The following is a 20,654-nucleotide window of genomic DNA, read 5'->3' as shown; positions in this document are numbered from 1 at the left end:
TAATAGAAAAAAAATTTGGAACATTAAAAGAATTAACAGTACTTGAGTCTAAGACTTATTTTAAAGCTACAGGACAGGCATTTTGGTGCACACCTACAATCCCAGCTACTCCAGAGGCTGAGGCAGGAGGATCGAAAATTTGAGGCCAAGCTTGACACCTTAGTGAGACCCTATTTCAAAAAATAAACAGGGCTGGAGGTGTAGCTCAGTGGTAGAGCATCCCTGGCTTCAATCCACATTATTATTTCAAAAATTTAATTTATTTTTATTAAAATAATAATAATAAACCTACAGTAATTAAGACAGTGTGGTATTGGTGTCAAGATGAATGAATAGATCAATAGAACAGAAGAGCAAGAGCAGAAATAAATCCACACATATGTGGTGCCACAAGCCTGCAATCTCAGCAGCTTGGGAGGTTGAGGCAGGAGGACTGTGAGTTTGAGGCCAGCTGGAAAAGGGTTGGGGGTTTAGTTCTGAGGTAAAGCATCCCTGGTTTCAAACTCCAGTACCAAGAAGAAAAAATAAATAAATAAAAAGAAAGAAAAAAAAGAAAAGAAAAGAAAAAGAAAATCTGGCTGCACCAAGTATCTGGGAGAATGTAAAATGTAGAACTGAAACTCTCCCCTAGTGGAAATGTAAAATAATACAACCACTCAGAAAACTGTTGTTCCCAATAGGTTGTAAACATGCACCTGTCAGCTGACCCAGACATTCCATTCCTAGGTATTGACCCTAGAAAACTTAAAACAGGAGTCCATACAAAATCTTGGGCATGCAGTTCCTAACAGTTTTATTTGTAATAGTTCAACTGGAAACAACCCAAAGGTCCCTCAACAGTGAATTGTTCAACAATTTGGGGTATATACATACAAAGCAATACTATTCAATATATAAATTTTACTTGGTCTTAAAAACAAGGAACTATTGATATATGCAATATGAATTAACCTCAAAAAGACTTATGCCGAGTGTGTACTATACAGTTACATCTACATAAGATTCTAAAAAATGCAAACTACAGTGACAAAGTGCATCAGTGGTCGCCTGGGGAAGTGGACTCGCGGTGGGAGAGGTTATTAAATGGCGCGAGAAAACTTTAGGACCGATGGGACCGCTGTGTCCCTGATCTCGATCATGGTAATGGTTTCCCAGCAGAAACATGTCAAATTGTACTCTTTAAATGTGTGCAATTTATTTCAGTCAATTATACCCTATTTTTTTTCCAAGAAAAAGTCAGGTGGCCTAGAGCCCAGGATCACCCAGCTGGGAAGCGGGGCGTGACTCAGAAGTGGTCAGCCATCGGTAGCGGTTCTCTGCGCCCAGGAAAGTGCTGGAAGGGGGCGGAGCGGAGAGCTGCCCGCCTTTAATCATTACCAGTGGGCGGCCCGAGCGCGGCTCCGCCCCGGGGCAGCCGCCAGTGCGCCCCGCCGCGCGCTCGCCCTGCCCGCCGCCACCTGCTGCCGGTCCGGCCACCTGCCTGCGCGCCGCGCCCCGACATGGTGAGCGGGGGATCGCGCCACGCGGGGGCGGGGGAGAGCCAGCGCCGGGAGGGCGGTGGGGTCCCTTCAAGCCTCTGCAGAGCCCACATGGCCCACCCTGGAGAGTCGGGTCTCCGTGGGCAGCGGTGGCCACTGGGCTATTAAGGGGCGGTGGCGGGCGGGCCCTGCGAGGCGGGAGCTGGGCCTGTCCTTGACTCTAGGGCCGCGCTACTGCGCGCCCGCGCTGGGGGCGGGGCTGCTGCTGCGCGCCTCCCGGCGTTGCCTGCTCACTGCCCCTGCCTGCTCCCACTGAGGTGGGGGGCCTGGCAGGGACTCAGACCCTGTACCGCTACACCTGGCCTCAGACCCCGCCCCTGCGCCTGATTGGAGGTAGTGCCCAGCGGTGGGCTCCTGATGGCTCAGGATCATCCTTCTTCCAGGCCGAGCTTCCCCCGAGCTGCCTCCGGAGCGAGCTATTAGGTGCTTCCCGGCTGTGCATCTGGAAGCGATTAGGCCCGGAACTGTAATTGGGAGCATCCAGGACTGGAATGGCATTTTGGCTGTTATGGCTTGAGGACAGGCGCTGAGACCGAAAGATAGAGGCTTGGGTAATCAGTAACTCCTCTGCACACTACCTCCACACTCCCCCAGAGGCCAGGGGCGGGTCTAGGCCTGACCCTGATTTACTAAGCAAACAAGACTCCTTCCCTCTGACCCGAGTTCAGGTTTGTCAGTCTATGGAACTTTGGAGGGTCTAGAAGATTCTAAAGAGAAATAGGAGCCCTTCAGGAGCTCACCTGTACCTGCCCACCCCTTTCAGAGCTAAGGAAATAAACTGGGCTCTGATGCCTTGGCTGACATCTGGTTGCCTGGAAACATGGACCAGGCTTATCAGTCCCAGGAAAGGCCAGCTCTGGAAAGGCGACCTGGCTGTTAAGTGGGTTATGTTGCTCTCCCCTGCCATCCCTGTCCTGATCTGCAGCCGAGGGCAAGAGAGGGACCAAGCCCCATCAGTTCAGAAAAGGGGCCCACATTTTCCAGAGGGAGAAAATCTGCTACCTCAAAATGCTAGCCCAATGCAGTGAGGCCATTGTGGGCCTCCTTGCCCCAGGAGGTATTGCTTAAAATGCAAATGCACTTACTTAGTAGCCATATGGTTTATTAGTGTCCCCCTAGCACTTCTGGATGATTTGTGTGGTAGAGCTCTTATCCCTTTACCCATGAAGCCAAAATTCTTTGAGTACCACAGGGCCACCTGACTGGTAAATGGTGAAACTGAGGCTTGAGCCAATTGGGTCTACTCACCCCAGGGCATCCAGACGGTGGGCTGCTTCATGAAAGCTCAACGGACCTCCCCTGCTCTCTCCCCCAGACCTAATTGAGTTCATTTTGGCTCTCTGTGTCCGCTCTTGGGTGGTTTCATTTTAGAAGCCTAACTTCTGGGGTCCTTTAAGCTTCTAGAGCTGGGGTCCCCTAGAGAATAGAACTGACCCTGGCTTCCCTGGCTTCTCTCAGGGTTCACTCATGGCCTGAACTATGCCACTTCGGGCTTCCCCCAGTGTACTCTATACAATAGACAACCAGGATGGGGTTTGCCAACTGCCTTGGGACAAGTTACTCTCACTCTGAGACTGAGCCCTGTGGCCAGAGCTCCCCCAGCTGCCAGGAGACAGAAAGTCTGAGAACCTAGACCTGGCAGCTTGGGACCAGAGGCTACTTGGTGGTGTGGTTAATACCTATGGGAGGTAGTGCCAGAGGCTGTCGACTCTGTCAGCTGTGGTGGTTAAGAATCGCCTGGAAATGTGTTCTACACGCTGTCGCTTTGCCCAGCACCAGGGATGCAGATGCACAGATCACACTTTGAGAACCTGTGATGTTGTCACTGGGGTGAGAGAAGAGTGCAGAAGCCCTGTATCCTCTCTCCACCTCAGTTTTCTCTGAAAGTTATGGAAGGGTAAGGGGTCGGGGGTGGGGGTGAGCACAGACAGGATCAAGTAGATACAAGGGGGGCTGAAGCCAGGCATGATGGCGCAGGCCTATCATCCCAGTGACTCGGGAGTCTGCGGTAGGAGGATGATGAGTTGAAAGTCGGCCTCGGCAACTCAGCGATACTCTGTCTCAAAATAAAAATAAAAAGGGCTGGGGAAGTGGCTCAGTGGTTGGGCGCCCCTGGGTTCAATCCCTTGTGCCAGAAAAAAAAAGGAAGAAGAAAACAAAGACGGGAGACTGGACAGTTGGTGCTCTTTTCCTGAAAGTTTGTGCTGTAACACGAGATCTGGGCCAGACTTGGCTTGTACTCCTCATTATAGATATAATAAATACAGCTGGGGGCTCTGTCAGTGAACAAGCCCAGACCCACCTCCTGGCAGAGCAGCCCTCTCAAGACCTGGTCTATTGCCTGAAGAGCTGCTGCCCTTTGACTGGTCACCTGTGTCCACAGCCACCAGCACAGGCTGGCTCAGTTCCCTCTGGTCTGGGGCCCTCTCTTTGAACCTATGAAGAGAAATGCCCTTGGGCCTCTGCTGTCTTCCTCTTCTAGGCTGGCAAAGCACACAGGCTAAGTGCCGAGGAGAGAGACCAGCTGCTGCCAAACCTGAGGGCTGTGGGCTGGACTGAGATGGAGGGCCGGGATGCCATCTTCAAGCAGTTCCATTTCAAAGACTTCAACAGGGTGTGTCTAGGGAGCTCGGCCGGGCCTCGGGAGGGAGGGAGGGCTGAGCCTGGGGCTGACCAGCCACACTTCAGACTTGTTCCCTCCCTTCAAGTTCTGTTAGCCAAGACTGCCAGACCACACTCTTCCAGGTTATTTGGGCACTGTGCCAATGGGGAAATTCATTTCCTTGAACGACCTGGGAAGTGTCACCTCGGGGATCACAGAGTACGAACAAGAGTCTTGAACTCTACCTGGCAAAATCCTCAGAAAAGATAGTCCAAGTAGCAAACAGACATCTGGAGGCATTTTAATAGTCAAAAGACTTGGACTTTAACCTCCTGAACTGTCTGTATCTTGTTAGTGATCCTAGTAAAAGACCTTCCTCCTGATATAGAGAGAGAACCTCTAAGTCAAGTCTCAGAGCAGGGGCAGGCTGTCATGGGAATGATTAGAGCCAAGGGATCTCCCTGGAGGAAGCTAGTCCATCCTCCTGTATCTAGGCCTTAAATTGACCAGGAAAAGGTGCCCAGGAGTCCCTTCTCTCAGAGTGCTAACCGGGGGCTCACTACTCTTACTAGGCTTTCGGCTTCATGACCAGAGTGGCCCTGCAGGCCGAGAAGCTGGACCACCATCCTGAGTGGTTCAACATGTACAACAAGGTGAGCAAGGTTGTGTGCCTGGGTTGTGCTGTCCCCAACCATCTGAGCACGTGGGCTCTTTCTGAAGGCTCTCCCTTGAACTTGACTCTGCCCCTACCACAGGTTGACTGTCCATTCATTCTATCTGCCTCTTTCCTAGACTCAATCTAAGTGGCCAGTCTCACTACAGATTAAGGACATTCAAATTAAAAAAACGCTTTGAGATACTTGTGGTTAAAGTTGATATCAATAAAGCAAAATCCAAGAACAGAAAGGCTGTGGGAATCAGGCATGATTATTCATTAATAGCTCCAAGTGGTTTTAATCTTCTGGAAGGATAGAAGAATAAAAAAGTAATAAACTTGAGCTAAGAATACCCATGCATAACAAACAGATCTGTCTGCCTAATGAATTGAACAGTCCTTAAATACCTGCCATGTGCCAAGAACTCTGTTGGCCTGTTTAAAAACATTAAGGGTGGAAGGAGCTCTCTGTAAATGGATGGTTTAGGAGTCAGCAGTTTGGGTTTTGCCTTTAGCTTTTAGGTTGCTCTTGACATCTGGATGTTAAATTTTTCTTTTCTGTAGTTGAAGTCACCCTTATTTTTGGAAAACATCAAGGGGAGATGTAATACAAAATGGCTTTGCATTGCTGTTACAAGACCCGTCAGGGCAGCAATCCCTAGGAAAGATGGTAGTGACCAGCTGCTTTTCCCATGAGGGACTGTAGTGGCCACCTGCTGTTCTGGAGCTCTTAGTGGGGCTGAGTCCAGAAGTTAGTGACCCTCCTACTCTCAGGTGAAGTCAGTAGAGCTGGCCAGTCCTGAACTTCCCTTTTTTTTTTGTTTCAGGTACATATCACCCTGAGCACCCATGAATGTGCAGGCCTTTCAGAACGGGACATAAATCTGGCCAGCTTCATCGAACAAGTAGCAGTGTCCATGACATAGACCCTACCCTTCTTTGCATTCTTAGGGGAAAGGGGTGACTGAACTGGGAATCCAGGTAGGGAGCCCTTGGTCTCTGAGACTGCTGCAGTCAGAGCTGCTGTGTTCACCCTGCTGGCCTCCATGTAGGGGCAGGGTCAATGCTGTGGTAAGATGCCAGGGTCACTGCCAATACCCGGAATTGAGACCTTTCTTCCCCTCTGCCACTCTTCACCCTTGGGCTTTGTTACATTAGAGTAGGCCCTCCCTTTCCTTGCAGGTTCCCAGCAACAGTATGATTTTCCTTCCAGGATGTGTCTTGCTCCCTATCCATTTCCCAAGCAGCTGTGACACAGGGTGAAATAAAGTCCTATCTTAGGAAACGTGTACTTTTATTCCTCCAACAAAACCTAATGTATCACTTGGTCTTACTGGGGATGAAACCCAGGGCCTTGCACATGGTAGGCAAGTGCTCTACTGCTGAGCTGCACCCCCAGTCAATAGGCACTTAAGTGGAAATGCTTTCTGCCCCAAGCTACAGTTCAAGGTGCTAGGAGAAAGGGAAGGAGCAGAACACCCTCCCTTCAGGTTCATTACCATCTAGGGGAATCAAACAGGAAGACTATTAACTAAACAGAGGAAAACTAAGTTAAGGCTAAATGTCAGGATATGAAATGAGCAGTGACTAGTGGTGACAAGGGTGATTCTAAGTTATACCTCAAAGACCCAAGGAGGATTCTTGAGAGGCAGAGATGGCTAAGCAGGCAACATGAACACAAGTTAGGAGGGCATGGGGACCTCCATCTAGACAGTCTGTGGCCATAGTATCTTCTTCCTGCTGTCATGACTAATTTTATGTGCCAACTTGGCTGGGCCATGGGGTGCCCAGACATTTGGTCAAGCATTATTCTGGGTGTATCAGTGTGGGGGTTCTGGATGAGATTCGTGTATTGGTACTGAGTACAGCAGGTTGCCCTCCCTAAGGTGGGAGGCCGGGATGGAGCAAAAGGGCTGGCCCACCTCCAGAGAACACTTGCCTGACTGCCTTGAGCTGCGGCATTGGTCTTTTCCTGCTTTCAGATTCAAACTGAACAGTCTGCTTTGTGGGTCTCAAACCTGCTGGCCTCTGGACTGAAGCTGCACCTCAGCTCTCCTGGGCTCCAGCTTGCCAACCACAGATCTTGGGACTTGCTGTTATCACATGAGTCCATTCCTCCTAAGAAGTCCCCTTCCTTCTCTCTGTGTAAACTGGCCATTTCCCTGGAGAACCCTAATACACTATCCTGTAACATTAAAGCGGCGCTCCTAATCCTGATGGCTTCTGTGTTTCTCAGAATCTCAGCCAAGGCCTCAGGGCTTACCTACTTTTACTCTGTAAGAGAGGATGTGAGGTATGGTTTAGGAGTCAGTTAAGGGCTGGTTTGCACAGGACAGGTCCTCAGCCAGTAACTCCAGGACAGAATACGTCCACAGACATGCCATGACTGGGAAGGGGGCAGTGACGGCAGTCTCACCTTCACCCCAGTGTGCATGCCACACAGACACTGCCTCGCATGTGTGGTGAGACAGACAGTGAAGCCCCTCTCCTAGGGTCTCTCACCCACGGTACTGACCTGGAGCACTGCCTAGGTACTTAGGTGCCTGGAGAATGTCGGAGTCACTAGGAGCAGGCATCTTGCAATACCACAACAGGCAGCCAAGATGAATCCCACCCTCAGACCCACAGAAGAGGCAGAGGTTGGTGGCTGAGAAATAAGCTTATTGTCAGAAGAGGGTCAGCAGGACCCTCTCCTAGCCTATATGCGCTAAAAGATAATGAAGACCTATGTGGATGATGACTCCTCTGCAATGCCTAGCCTCAAGACCAAGATTCAGACAGAGGTCTCTCACCTGTTCCACCTCCAGCTTAAGGCATTCTAAGTGTGCTTTGATCTGATGACTGAGAATTACAGGACAGAAGACAAGACAGAGAACACCAGACATGGAGGTGTGGACTGTGCCTCTGCTTTTATCATGGATCAAGAATGAAAATTCCAACCCAGGCAGCACTCCATTTGTATGAGGAACCTTTGTGTGGGACAAAGACACAGGCAACACTTTTCAGAAATACACGTTTATTCTAAAATTAATCCCAATAATTGAAATAAGTGGGGAAGATATTAAGCAGAGAAGAGATGATGTCAAGGACAAAAGCACAGTGAAAACTAGGGCCATTAAAACCCCAAGTCAAGAAAGGGCTTGTTGAAGCCTTTTGCCCACCCAGGCTGTAACCTGTCATTATTTGTCACTGCTGGGACCAGCTGGAAGCTACTCGGTGCCACCAAGAACCCACAGAGAAGGCAAAGGGGCCTAGAGCTGCAGGGGCAGTAACAGGCATCCCAGTCACTACTTGTTATATGGGCCAGGCCCCCTGCTGCAAGCACACCCTGGCCTCCCTCTCTCAGGGTTTTCAGGCAGCTCAGGGAACCAGCCATTTGGCAGCAGCTACAACAAAGCCAGCACTCCTTGCCTTCACTCTGGCAAAGTCTACAGGGCTGAAAGCCAGAATGGAAAGCTGGGCTAGCTGGTTAGATAGAGCTGTGCAGCCCATGTGGCTGAAGACCACCCAGGTGGCTTACTCCATCAGTACATGGCAAGAAGAAGATGAAGAAGATGGCAGGAAACAGGACAGCGCTGGTCCTGGGGAACTAACGTCCCTAACTCAGGGCTCCCAGAACAGGTGTGCCCACCAGTCCTGGTGTAGAGACCAATCAGCTATCTACTAAGGTTTCTAGAGACAGCCCGACTGCTGCTGGCTTGTGTCCCTTGGCACTACCATTAGCAGTCACACAACAATTAACCACCAGGGGGCGATCCCTCACCACAGCCCATTCAAGAGCCACCCACTGCATTTATGATCTCCTTTTGTGTGTGTGCCCAAGTAAACAAATGAATGCAACCATCCACAGTGGGACACTGAATTGTTTAATTTCAGAGATTATTGCTGCAATTATGAAGGGAGCGTATTTTTGGAGAGGGGACGGTTTAGAGAAGACAAAAAAGATATAAGAGACAAGTACCATTTTCCAAGTATAAAACTGGTAATATTAAAAGTGACGTGGCAGTATTTTCACAGGTCTACTTACTTCTAATGCAGAAACGAGACAGTACAGTTTTTGCAGAAGCCAATGTGACATCTGCTAGCAACATGATTACCATTAAGAGACACCCTACTCACCTCTGCCACACGTTAGGAATTATGTGCACACAACACACACACACACACATACACACAAATAGACACAAATGGAAGCCTACACAAGTGTTAAGCCAAACTAAGGCTCCTAATCATATATTAAAGTGGTTACAGTCGGTCCCTTTGAAAACCACCACCACCCCACAGCACCAGTGCTGTCGCAGTACAGAGGAAGTGAGGGCTCAGGGTCTGGTCCTGGGGAGACAGCAAGGCATGTGCTCTGCCTTTTTAGCAGCTGGCAAGCCACAGTGGAGCTTGTTGGGTGGCTCTGAGTCCCTGGACCTCCTCCAACATGATGCCTGGAGACCCAAGGCAATTCTTAGACGGCTCTGACCACAGCTACTCTCTCAAGGAAGTGCCCACCGGTTCAGCAACTGGGAGGAAGCGTGTGACTCCTATGTCCTAAAGATCTCGGCCTTTCCCTGACACACACACACAGGTATATAACTGCTCTTGAACCCCACAATGCACTGCAGAGCAAACAGGAGGGAAGCACAGGAGCGCGCGCGCACGCGCGCGCGCACACACACACACACACACACACACACACACACCAGCCCTGCAGTGACATGGCCAGCTAGTCACAGTTATTGGATGAAAAGTGCAGTGCTAAAGAACACCTGTGACAGATGTGCTGAGGAGCTGAGGGCAGCTTGAGGACAGCAGCCTAGAAAGGCTGGATATTCAAGTCCCTGAGAAGGGGAGGGAACAGAGCAGTTTCTCCTGACTTGACTTAAGTTCTCGCCCACCCAATAGGAACTTCTAAGACTGGTCCATTTCCCCTAGGGCTGGGTCAGGAAGAGCTCACTGCTGGGGAGAAGGCACATGGTATAATGTCACTAGAGCAGGGCAGTGGCTCAACCTAAATTAGGGCCCCAAAAAAGGGAGAAAAGAAGGAAGTGAGCACAGGATTTGGTTCTTTCCTCTGCACCATCCTGAGCAGCTAGTCTTCTGAAGGAATTCCAGGCCCTAGACCATAATGGCTGCTTGAAGTCATGCATTCCTATTCCAAAATGTTTATGTCGTTCCCGCTGCTCCCTTTGAGCTAAGGCTGAGCAGCATCCAGTACCTGAGGCTAACTGCCATAGTACCTTTGGAAGGTGAATCAAGGGGGAAGAGGCAGGAAGAACATGGAGAGAGGAAATGTTCTCCACGCCCTTCCACACCCACCTAGAGTAAGTCAAGGCAACTTGTGGAGGTGCTCTGAGCTTTCCTTTAGCAAACAGACTCCTGTTACACGACAGCTTAAGGCAAGGGAGGCAGAACCACCACTAACTTTGGTGACCGACATTTGAACCAGGATGCTCATCTATGCTGATATTCAGGAAATTATAGAAAACCATCTGGTTTTTGCTCATCACTAAAAGGACTCAACTGTACTCTGGCCATTGCCAATGCAGGGAGGCAGCACCACAACCAGAAAGTCCTAGATGCTCTGGAAACCATTCTCTTCCTACTCAAAGGAAACGACAAGCCAATGGGTGCATGATTTCAAACACCATCTCCAAAAAGAGTGACAACCAAGGTCTCATAGGGCCTGCAAGCACAAGAGGAGAATGGAGTACTCCAACCCCCCCATGGGCACCTGAGCAGACATGGTCAATCGCTCCAGGGCTGCACGACAGGCAACAGCAACCTGGCCAACCTGTGTCCTGGAAAAACAGAACAAGCTGTAGTGAAAGAGATTTTGAAAGAGACAACCGACCTACTCTTGAGCAGAGAGACTCCTACTTAGAATGCTCCAAACACCCACCCAGGGAAATATCTGTTACATAAACGTGTGCTACCTAGCTAGCCAAAATATCTGCCTAGGTAACAAGGAAACCCTTTTGCTATCTTATAGCTTCCCTACAGAATCAGGACAGGTCAGAGCCACCACACAAGGACTGAGCAAAGATGAAAGCTGAAAAGTTAGAGAAGGAAATAGTTAAAACAATTCTAGGGTAACATTGATGGCAAGGGAAGATTCATTATGCAGTAGAATCCTTTGGGGTCTTCAAATTAAAAATCATAAAAAGTAACAAAAGGAGAAACAAAATCCTGAGGCGCAAGCTGTCTTATGTCTACCTCGTTGTGCTCTATGGAGCAGGAACAGATGTCAAAGTTGCACGCAGCCTGTTCCACACCCAAGAACCTTCTGAAGGCCAGTAGCTCCTTGGGACTAGAAAGGGTTCATGCTCAGCGGGGTTTTGGAGAACCATTCATTTGGCTTCCTTGGGTCACAGCGTCCGTACTATATAGGCCTGTCCAAGAAGACTGAGGACAATTCCGCAATCATATTCCTGTCAACAGTTGCCTGGGCCATGCCATAAATGGCACCCTACAAATCCAATCAAGGACACATTATTAGTGATGATGAATGCAGGAACAAGGATCAAACTGGGGTCATAATCCCTATTCTCCCAGCCCAAGCTTTCCCATGTGCACCCACCTACCTTCCCAACCCAGGCATCGTTCTACTAGATAAACAGCTGACAGTACATTTTGACAAGGTACTTTCCAATCTGCCTTTCTGCATAAAGGAACTATTCCACAGGATTTGCTGTTAAAAACTCCAGAGAAAATGTGTCCATTGCCTTTTCTGTGTTGAAATTATTTTTTTCACATGGACCCTGTTTTCACCTGCTTTTGTATAGGACTTTCTAATCTATAATTATAGAAGCTTTATACATAATACATCTCAGTTGAGACTCCCAAAACAACTCTGGGAATGGGTGAGGCAGAGCTCATCCACAGTAATTAACTAACAAGGAGGCAAGTTCATGGACAGAAGTAGAGACAGGAATAGACTCCAAAGTGTCTGATTCTTCCAGACCCCCACACCAACACCAAAACCTTCTAAGGAGGGGAAAAAAATCTCCATGTGTCCTTACCATTCTGTGGTCTTGGCTTTAGGATTTTTCATGATTTGGGTGACAGATTCTCGGACATCCTTTAGGAAATGGATTGCTACTCGCTTCCGGGTATGTACTAATGTGATGCAGAAATGAATACTATCGGAGGAGAGAAAGAAAGAGAGTGAGAGATAAACCTTGAAAAAGAAAAATATGCTCTAAAATAAAGCATCTCCCAATACAGGAATTGATCGGTTGCCTCCTTCCATTGTTCCCAGTCCTATGAATCAGGGTTCTCAATTCTTGGGTTGTCAAGCACAGGCTGGCATCAGGGCTTCTCAGCATAATCAAGAACCTCCTAAGAGAATGAACACAGCTGGTTGTCCTGTGACATCCCTTCCTTCAAGCTGTCAATCATGATTCCTTCAACCCTGTGACCACCAATGAGATTCTTTATTTTAGATGATGAGCCTTCATAGGGAAAGGACCATGTGGCTTGTGTCTTAAAGGACTCTAGGGCAATGAAGAAACTCACTCACCCTGAAGGGAGGATAAGGATAGAATTATGAAGAGGAAAAGGCTGGGTATAGTTCAATGGCAGAGCACTTGCCAGCATTTGAGAGACCCTGGGTTCAATCCCCAGTACCAGGTGGGGGTAAAAAAAAAAGGTAGATAGGGCTGTGAATGGCCAGCTCTACATAAAGGACATTCAGCTGGAGCAAAGGACAACTGTACTGTGAAAGATGGGTTAGAAAAGCATACCAAAGAATACACTGGCAGGCCTGGATGATCAGAGACCCTTCTAGAGGGTTTTGAGGTAAACATTACCAGGCAACAAGTATTTTACTAGTGACTAGAGAAGTCGGGGGGGGGGGGTCGTGGCTGACCACTTGTCCCAGGTGGTTGCTACCTAATACTGCTAAAACTGACAGCAAATCTTTTTATGTCTAATTAAGCTGCAGGTAGCAAGACAGAAATCCTACAGACAATGCAGCTGCTACTAAAATGCTGGACTCTAGCAGTCAGGATCTACATCAGGTTACCTTTCTAACCAAGTTCTCAAGGACATTGAGTGAAGGGAGGAAAAGAGGCTTCTTCAGGCATACCTTGGTGGGAACTGCAACTGGTTCAAGTTCCACCCCTTAGCAGTCATCAAATTAGATAGCCGATAGATGTCAAAATCATGGGAGCCCAAAGCAATGACTGACAACTGAGGATTCCCAAAAACAAATATGCCTTTGATATTTTCCAGTCTGAAAATAAGCAAACAAAAAGGAAATTCAGCCACCTATATTTCTTTGGTGATAACCAAAGCCCTCCCTATAACACAATCTAACCTTCCCGGGCTTTGGTCTTCTCATCTCCTACACTAAGGCAGATAGGCTGGGATCAGTGTTTCTTAGGAAGATCATTGTCACAGGCAGAACACTACACGTCCCAAATCCAAACCCCATCTAGACCTAAAGAATCGGAACCAGTGGCTTCTATCCATCTATCCAACTCCCAAGTAACAGCAGAGAAGGGAAGCATTTCCTCCCGCCAGCATCGGCACCTGAGCTGCTGCCCTCTACCCACGTCTCCCAGGAGATGGCAGAGGGGTCAGGGTACTGCATGGCCAGGCAGATGCCTTAAGCCAACTAGCAGAAAGAGCAAGAGGCAAGGCAGAGTCCCCGTCCTCCACACATACTCTGACTTGAGGAATCGAGCAGTTTTGATGATCTGTTTGGTAGCTTCAACATAGCCGTTCTCACCGAAGTGCATCAGGGTGGCCCAACAGGCAGCAATGATGCCACCAGGCCGTGAGCCAGCGATGCTTGGGGAAGCGTAGATGCCACCCGGCCAATCTGTTTCAATGAAGAACTGGTAGCTCCTGTACTTCTTGTCACTGTACAACAATACTGACGAGCCTTTGGGAGCGTAGCCATACTGAGGAGAGAAGGTAACACGTGAGAGCGGCTCTGCCTGGCAGCGCTGGCGCACCGCACACCAGGCACAGGGACGTTCCCCACTCACACTAAGGGTTCAAACTCAGAGTGCTGAAAGAGGCACTTAATGGGTGGAGTTCAGATTCTCTACGTGAGGGGTGGGGAATCTGAGACCCACAGCAGAGTGGTGTCTTGCTCAGTTGATGGGTTTCTTCCCTGTAGCCAGCACGTGATTTCCTTGTTTAAAATCTTTCTCTGGGTGATAGATCAGGATGAAACAAGGATGGATTTCTACTGGAAACCAGGAAAGCATGAAGTCACCTGGAGCAACTAAAACACAATCTGACCCCTTTCTATCTTTTTTTTGCTTAATATTACACTTCTTTTTAGAACATAATGGTGAGCTGGGGAGATAACTCAGTTGGTAGAGTGCTTGCCTTGCAAGCACAAGGCCCTGGGTTCAATCCCCAGCACCACAAAAAAAAAAAAAAAAAAACATAATGGTGCTCAGAATCTAAAAGCTACTAAATTCAGTTTGAAAATACACTGTATAACTGGTAATGGAAAATGTGCCCTCCTGATTAACCCTTACTGAAGCTAATATGGAACCAGTTTTGTTCCCAGACCCACCCAGAAATGAATGGCGAAGAAGCAGGGGCCCAGGAGCAACTGTCTGTGTGGTAAGGCAAGACAGATCTTGATTGAAAACTGACTGTATATCATTTGGGATTTGAAAAATAAATCTTCCTATGTTTTAATTTAAACAAGCTCTGAACATGCACTCAAAACGAGGCACAGCTTCCCGAGTCTGCTAACGCTTCCTACATCTGGATGCATTTTCAAGAATTCCCAACTGATCTAGACTTCATCTTGGCCCACCAGCAGCAGCAGACACAGGCATTTCAAATATCGTAAGCCAAACACTTCTGAGCACACTTTTTCCCCAAGGATTCTCCCATCAACACACTCTAGTCATGCACAGGACTTACTCTGGAGCCCCTACACAGGAGCTACAGTATCGCAGACACCCGCTCACAAACTCCAGGATCAGCACTCACCAACTCCACCACCAACCTCAAGGAGCCTCAAGGCTTCAGGGAACTCTGTGACAATGGTCACTAAGCTGGCATGCCCCAGTTTCATGCAGTGAGTGATAGGTTCTCTTAGCACTATGAGACAAAGATATCAGATCCTTTCCACTACTGCTTATCACCTATACCACTACAATCCCATCACCTGAATGGCTGACAGGATGAGAGTAAAGAGCCAGATTTAATTTTATGCTTAGAGGACCAAGCTAATGCTTTAGACAAGGTATTTTACATAGTCAAATAACCAACTGTCAGCATTTGACTGCTCCCTAGCTCACCTTGTGGGTATCAGTTGAAATGCTGGTCACACCTTTCACCCGGAAATCAAACGGCTTCTCCAGTGGGTATCCTGCTTTCTCCATAAAGACGATGAGAAAGCCTCCCAGACACGCATCTACATGAAGAGGTATTTTGTATTTGACAGCCAGCTGTCAAACAAAGAACATAAGAGAATTCATTATAACCCTATAATAAAACTCAGCAGGACATGGATGGAAAGGTGGGCTACAAATGTAAGGCCATCGTGTACCATATCTCTGGGTGGCTATTTTTTACATTCCTAATCTTTCAATTTGTATCTAGCCTTTGAAATAGTCCATCTGAAATGTGGTATCTAGTATATATATAATATGCATAACCATAAACTGCTGTGCCAGCACCTGGCATAAGAGCAGAGCTCCGACTCAGGCAGCCTCTGGAGTGAGGGAGAGGTCCCGCTCCAGTCACTGCGGCAAGAAGAAGTGGCATGTGGAATGCCAGTCGACGGTGTCCACATCTCTAAACGCAGATTACTTCCTGATCTAACTCTCCAAGTCAATACTATTTCAGAATATCTAGTTTAAAGAGAGGCCTTGGTCATGTATTAATGACCCTCCCCAAAGCATAAGCTAGTGACTTTCAGAGGCTCCAAACAGGACTGAAGGACTCAGCCTAGGGCAGATGAGAGCAATTCATCCACCACTGTGGGCAAACCTAAAATCAAAACCACTTCTAACTGCCAAGTATTGTACATTAGTCTATTTTTATATAATCTGCTTCCCCCCCACCCCCTCACAGTACTAGGGATTGGAACCAGGGCCTCACAAGCTAGGCAAGCACTCTACCAGGGAGCTACATCCCCAGGCTCCATTAGATTCTATTTGAAAAATCTCAATCTGACACCCTATTATCTCATCACCTTGGCCACTTCGGAGATAGGATCTATCACACCGTGAGGAAAACTGTGGAGCAGAACAGACCAGCATAGCAGTGTTCCTGGAGATGGCTCTTCTCATTGCCTAGGGATTTGAAATTTAAAGAAACATGGGAATCTACGTCACAGTTATTCTTCTCTTCTGCTGCCTAGTGCAATTGGGACCACAACTTAGTGTTCTGCACCAGGGTCCCCTCCACTGCTGCAGCCTGGAAAAAGACTGCCTCTCACCATGGGGTACAGAGAGGGCTATTTGGAAGCTGTCCAGAACACAAGATAAGACCCCACCACTGTGGGATGAAAAAAAATATTGAGCTAAGAGATAAAAGAGCCCAATTTGAGTCCCAGTCCCACACACTACTAAGCAGTGAAACTCTGACGAACCATTTAACCTCACAGCCTGTTTCCTCATCTGTAAACTATAATAATAAAACAGCTTCGACAACCTCCTTGGACTCTCATAAAGTTCTCAAGTGTGATTCTGATAACACTCTGAAAATGTGAGGCTTAAAAACAATTACTATTGGGATGACAATGGCATTAATTCAGGCCAATTAAAACCACAACTGAGTCTTGGAGCAACTCAGTCATGTTGTCTTCATGTTGGAAGTCAAATCCAGAGAAAAGAAAAGAAAGTGAAGGTTCGAAAGCAAAACACAGGTCTTTAAGGTCCCAAGCTAGGGCTTGGTCATCTAACTCTTAGGACTCATGGATCTATGAAAAGATGGAAGTGCAATCCATCAACACATCAGTGTGTGACTGGAAGTCGCCCTGCCTCCCACGCCTCCAGAGCACTCACCCGCACGTCCACCTCCATCATCTTATTCGCGCAACCCGCACAATCTTCATCCCAAATAACTGGCTGCTTTGTCAAAGGCAGCATGGGCACTTTGGGGAGCCACACTAGACGACAGGGGAGAAGGAGAATAATGAAACTCAGCCCTAAACAGGGTTCAAGAGAGGGTACAGTTAGCAGCTAATCTAATCATTAGAAGTAAACTTCTGATTATTTTTTCCTCAAATTACTGGAAGTGTTCACATTGTTTTTCTAAGTACAAACAAAAAGAGGTCTAATGATTTCCTGTAAAAACCCTCTCCCCCACTAATTAGTTAGGAAATCATTCTGGCAAAAGGAAGAACTCAGAAGTAATTCCATATGGGGGACTCAAAGCAACAAATGAGGCCTAGCAGGAGGAATTCACGGACACGGGCTTGGATAAGAGCAGCACAAGGCAGAGCGTTCTAAAGGCTGGTTGTCCTAAGGCACCTCGAGGAGACGCAGCTTCCAGCCCGACATGTGCTCCCACAGAGAGGCAGCCTGCCTGGCAGGGATGCTAAAGCCAGCAGTCAAGCACCAGTCAGCAGTCCCTCCTAGCTCTGAAGGATCACGAGCCTATGAGAAACTGAAGCCTCTACTTTTCCTACACACTTGGAAGCAGCATGTCGAAAGTGTTGGAGGAGGAACTGTCACAGGCATGTACTTGCTTTCTGGCTTCCCTCATTCACTTGCCCTCACAATTGCTCTGTTCCTCTAGGAGAGAAAACTATTATGTTAAGTGCAAAGCACCAAAGACTGATCCATGAAGCAAGAATGGCAGCCTGATTTGCTCTCTTAGGCTAAGTATGACCTCACATTCTGAGGTCACATGCAACAGAAACTCCTTAGTCACTGCCACTTACAGAAAAAAACATTAACCCAAAAAGGTTGTAGCATAATTAGACTGTAAGAGATGATCTATAGAAAAAATGTAACCAAAACCAAAAATTATGTCCATAGGTGGATAACATGAGCAAATCTCAAAAAGATTTTTAAACATTTTTCCTCCCAGAAATAGTCCTCATATTGAAATTTTTCTAGGGAGCACCCTGGTATAGCCTGAAACATTTAAGAAATTTCCACTGAACTAAGATAAGTAGACAGTTTTCCTCAGGCTCCAGAAAACTTAAAACCATAGAATTCAAACCACAGGACTCAACACTGTCACTTTTGGAAACAGGGTATCATTTCTGCTTGTAATATATATCATGCACAAACTTACAGGGTGGGAATGGTCTGCAAGAGTAACAGGAATTTTGTTGAATGTGAAAGGATAGGGGAGAGGGGCCAGAACAGGGGAAAAGAAGACTGGACTTGCTAGAGGAAGAGAAGCGACAGGAAATAGATTATCAGCAGATAAACAGCAGCACTCAACAGGGTCAGTCTCAGAGTGGAAACAGTCACACATATATACATTTCTGGAGTTTTGATCCCCTTCTCTAAGGCCAGGTCCGATAAGCTTTGCAGGCCATCAGGATGCTTTCTGTCCCCCCGGAGGTCACCTATAATAAAGAAGAGATGCCATCAGTTGGAGTTAAGGACAGATATCAAAATGTACTGCCTGCCCTGATCCTGACACTGTTTGATGCAGAAACAGATAAGGACTAGGGTGCACACTGCAGGGCAAGATGCTGTCTATCTTCCAGAAGGAACGCTGGCTATGTTGCTAGGTCCAATCTTGCTTCAGAAGAAAGAAAACTAAATAAGAATGAGTGAGTATTTAGAACTGTCTGGAGAAACACGTGTCTGCCCAGATTCAACCTGTTTACAATTCACTTATTTTTTCTGTATTAATTCATCCATTTTCAGAGAGGATAGGACATTTTATCCCATTCACAAGTATTAGGATTACTGATTTAATCAATGTTGGAAGTCAAATCCAGGGCCTCACACATGCTGAGCACACACTCTACCACTAAATTATACCCCCAGCCCCAGATTATTGGTTGTCCTTCTTTTTCTTTTGGGGGGGATGGCATTGGAGATAGAACCAGAGGCATCTCACTGCTAAGCTACATTCCAATTATTATTTTGAGACAGAATCTCACTGTTGCCCAGGTTGAACTCAAACTTACAATCCTCCTGCCTCAGCGTCCCAAATCAATGGAATTATAGGCAGGCATCATCACACCCGGCCCGGGATTATTGATTTTAATTTAAAATTTCAAAGCCTGTCGAAGAATGTGAAGTGGTGAAGTTATAAGTCTAGTAAAGTATGCAATACATTAGAAGATCATAAAAAAGAAGTTCAGATTTTCCAAAGTGAACTTGTGGTTTTGACAAGTCTGGATGATAGAAAAATGCAGAAGTTTCCATGTAGAAGTTTGTTGCTTTACTTTTCTGAAAGCAAAAACAAAAATCCTAATGTTTTTAAGGGAAACAAAAGATTTCTGAAAGCTAAGCTTAGCCCTGCTGACAGGTGAATTCCTTTATGAGAGTTCAAATTTTAAAGATGCAGAAGTCTTTTCATTTATTCTATTTTCCTCACTCGACTTGCAGACTCCTAAAGGTAGAGGTCAGTCTGTTCCTGGCAACATTCCTAGCACTTAGCCGAGTGGCTGACACCTAACAGACCTCAATCAACTTTTTTTTTCCCCTAAGTCAAACTGTATCAGCCTTATTAAAGATACTTTTCATAAACAATCATGGTATTGCAGGCAGGACATGGGCAGACAATCATCAATAGTATACAGCTTTCAAACTCCCTTGTAGGATGAACTACTAAATCAGAAAGCCACTACAAAACCCAATGAGATCTTCAGATGATGCTCTGAATAGGGGAAGTTTAAGGTGAGGGTTGACATTCACATTCAGTATGTTGTTCAACTTTTCATGAGCCAACCCTGACTTTCAGGAATGAATTATCAATTTGAAGATCCACAATCCAGAAAAGGAACTGCCACTCTTCTGAGTGACATTATCTCAATGATGTCTCTGGAAAGCCCAGATTTCCCGTCACACTGATAAAACCAATTGTTGGAAGTCAGGTCCCAACAGGTCTGAGTTTAGGGGAGTTAAGTCTATGCCAATGGCAGAGAGGGAGAGGAGAACAGAAAGATGAACTCGAGTTTTTCTTTACCACAAGGCGTTTGTGCCAAGGTGCCTGTATGTGCCAATATCAGGGAATCCGTCCTCCTGGGAGCCAAGAGGAAGTCTCTCAAAACTAGAAGGGAAAGGTGTTTTCCCACACAGCAATCCAGCTTTGGAGACATTCTACTAGAGACATATGCTCCTTCTCCCAAAACAACAACAAAATGTTCTCTGTGCTAACAACATAGCTTTTAAAAAACAAAAAAGTACACCAAAATTCTGCATTTTCATGAAAACAGTATTTCAAACTGTGAGTCATCAGAAGTACACCGTTATAAAAATGCTCACGCTTCACTAGGCGTCTGCAGCACCTCGGCTTTCTGAGCCTGGTCTGCTTGGCATTCCCATTTTCTGCAGGGCTATTCCTGTCCTTGCCAGAGTCAGCCTTTCCCTTTGGGTACCTTCCCTTCTTTGCAGGGCCTCTTTAGGCTTGCGCTCTGGCTTTGGAGGAGTAGGTTCAGCAGACAGCCTGGCAGATCTTCTCTGTGGTGCACCCTTCACCTTGGCTTCATCCCCTTCAGCCTTTCTCTTGGGCATGGTGGTGACAGGGTGGGACATGGGCATACAGCAGCTTGGAGCTCTGTTCTGTTGAGTCCATGGGTGGTTGTTCTTGCCTCTTCTTCCTCAATCAACATTTCTTTTTTTTTAATTCATTTTTATTGTAAACAAATGGGATATATCTTGTTTCTCTGTTTGTATATGAAGTAGAGGCATACCGTTTTTCTTTTTCTTTTTTTTTTAACATATATATATATTTAGTTGTAATGGACACA

The 20,654-nt window shown here is 47.0% G+C and overlaps 2 protein-coding genes across 2 annotated transcripts in view; one reads left to right on the top strand and one right to left on the bottom strand.

Moving 5' to 3' along the window:
- Positions 1–1,346: 1,346 nt before the first annotated feature.
- Positions 1,347–6,754, top strand: Pcbd1 (pterin-4 alpha-carbinolamine dehydratase 1). The gene is made up of 4 exons (XM_047553166.1): positions 1,347–1,502; positions 4,021–4,152; positions 4,713–4,793; positions 5,623–6,754. Exons 1-4 carry the CDS (start codon positions 1,500–1,502, stop codon positions 5,719–5,721), a joined length of 315 nt encoding a protein of 104 aa, XP_047409122.1. The 5' UTR covers positions 1,347–1,499; the 3' UTR covers positions 5,722–6,754.
- A 1,886-nt stretch (positions 6,755–8,640) lies between these two features.
- The window catches only part of Sgpl1 (sphingosine-1-phosphate lyase 1), a 52,993-nt gene continuing 40,979 nt past the window's right edge, over positions 8,641–20,654 (bottom strand). The window contains 13 exon segments of the mRNA XM_047554364.1: positions 8,641–11,176; positions 11,178–11,252; positions 11,409–11,457; positions 11,806–11,925; positions 12,873–13,019; positions 13,454–13,692; positions 15,061–15,210; positions 15,960–16,001; positions 16,003–16,059; positions 16,774–16,804; positions 16,806–16,877; positions 18,206–18,245; positions 18,248–18,293. Of these exon segments, the coding sequence (XP_047410320.1) occupies positions 11,111–11,176; positions 11,178–11,252; positions 11,409–11,457; positions 11,806–11,925; positions 12,873–13,019; positions 13,454–13,692; positions 15,061–15,210; positions 15,960–16,001; positions 16,003–16,059; positions 16,774–16,804; positions 16,806–16,877; positions 18,206–18,245; positions 18,248–18,293 (1,134 nt within the window). The 3' untranslated portion in view covers positions 8,641–11,110.

Source organism: Sciurus carolinensis, chromosome 5 (assembly GCF_902686445.1).
Source record: "Sciurus carolinensis chromosome 5, mSciCar1.2, whole genome shotgun sequence".
Lineage (NCBI taxonomy): Eukaryota > Metazoa > Chordata > Mammalia > Rodentia > Sciuridae > Sciurus > Sciurus carolinensis.
The sequence above is the reverse complement of the archived record's forward strand: the minus strand, read 5'-3'. Positions and strand labels throughout refer to the sequence as shown.

What these genes read in the sequence shown, in the direction of transcription:
- Pcbd1 (XM_047553166.1), top strand. An exon ending in ATTTCAAAGACTTCAACAGG is followed by an intron (nt 4,153 to 4,712) that starts GTGTGTCTAGGG and finishes TACTCTTACTAG; the next exon opens with GCTTTCGGCTTCATGACCAG. An exon ending in GGTTCAACATGTACAACAAG is followed by an intron (nt 4,794 to 5,622) that starts GTGAGCAAGGTT and finishes TTTTTGTTTCAG; the next exon opens with GTACATATCACCCTGAGCAC.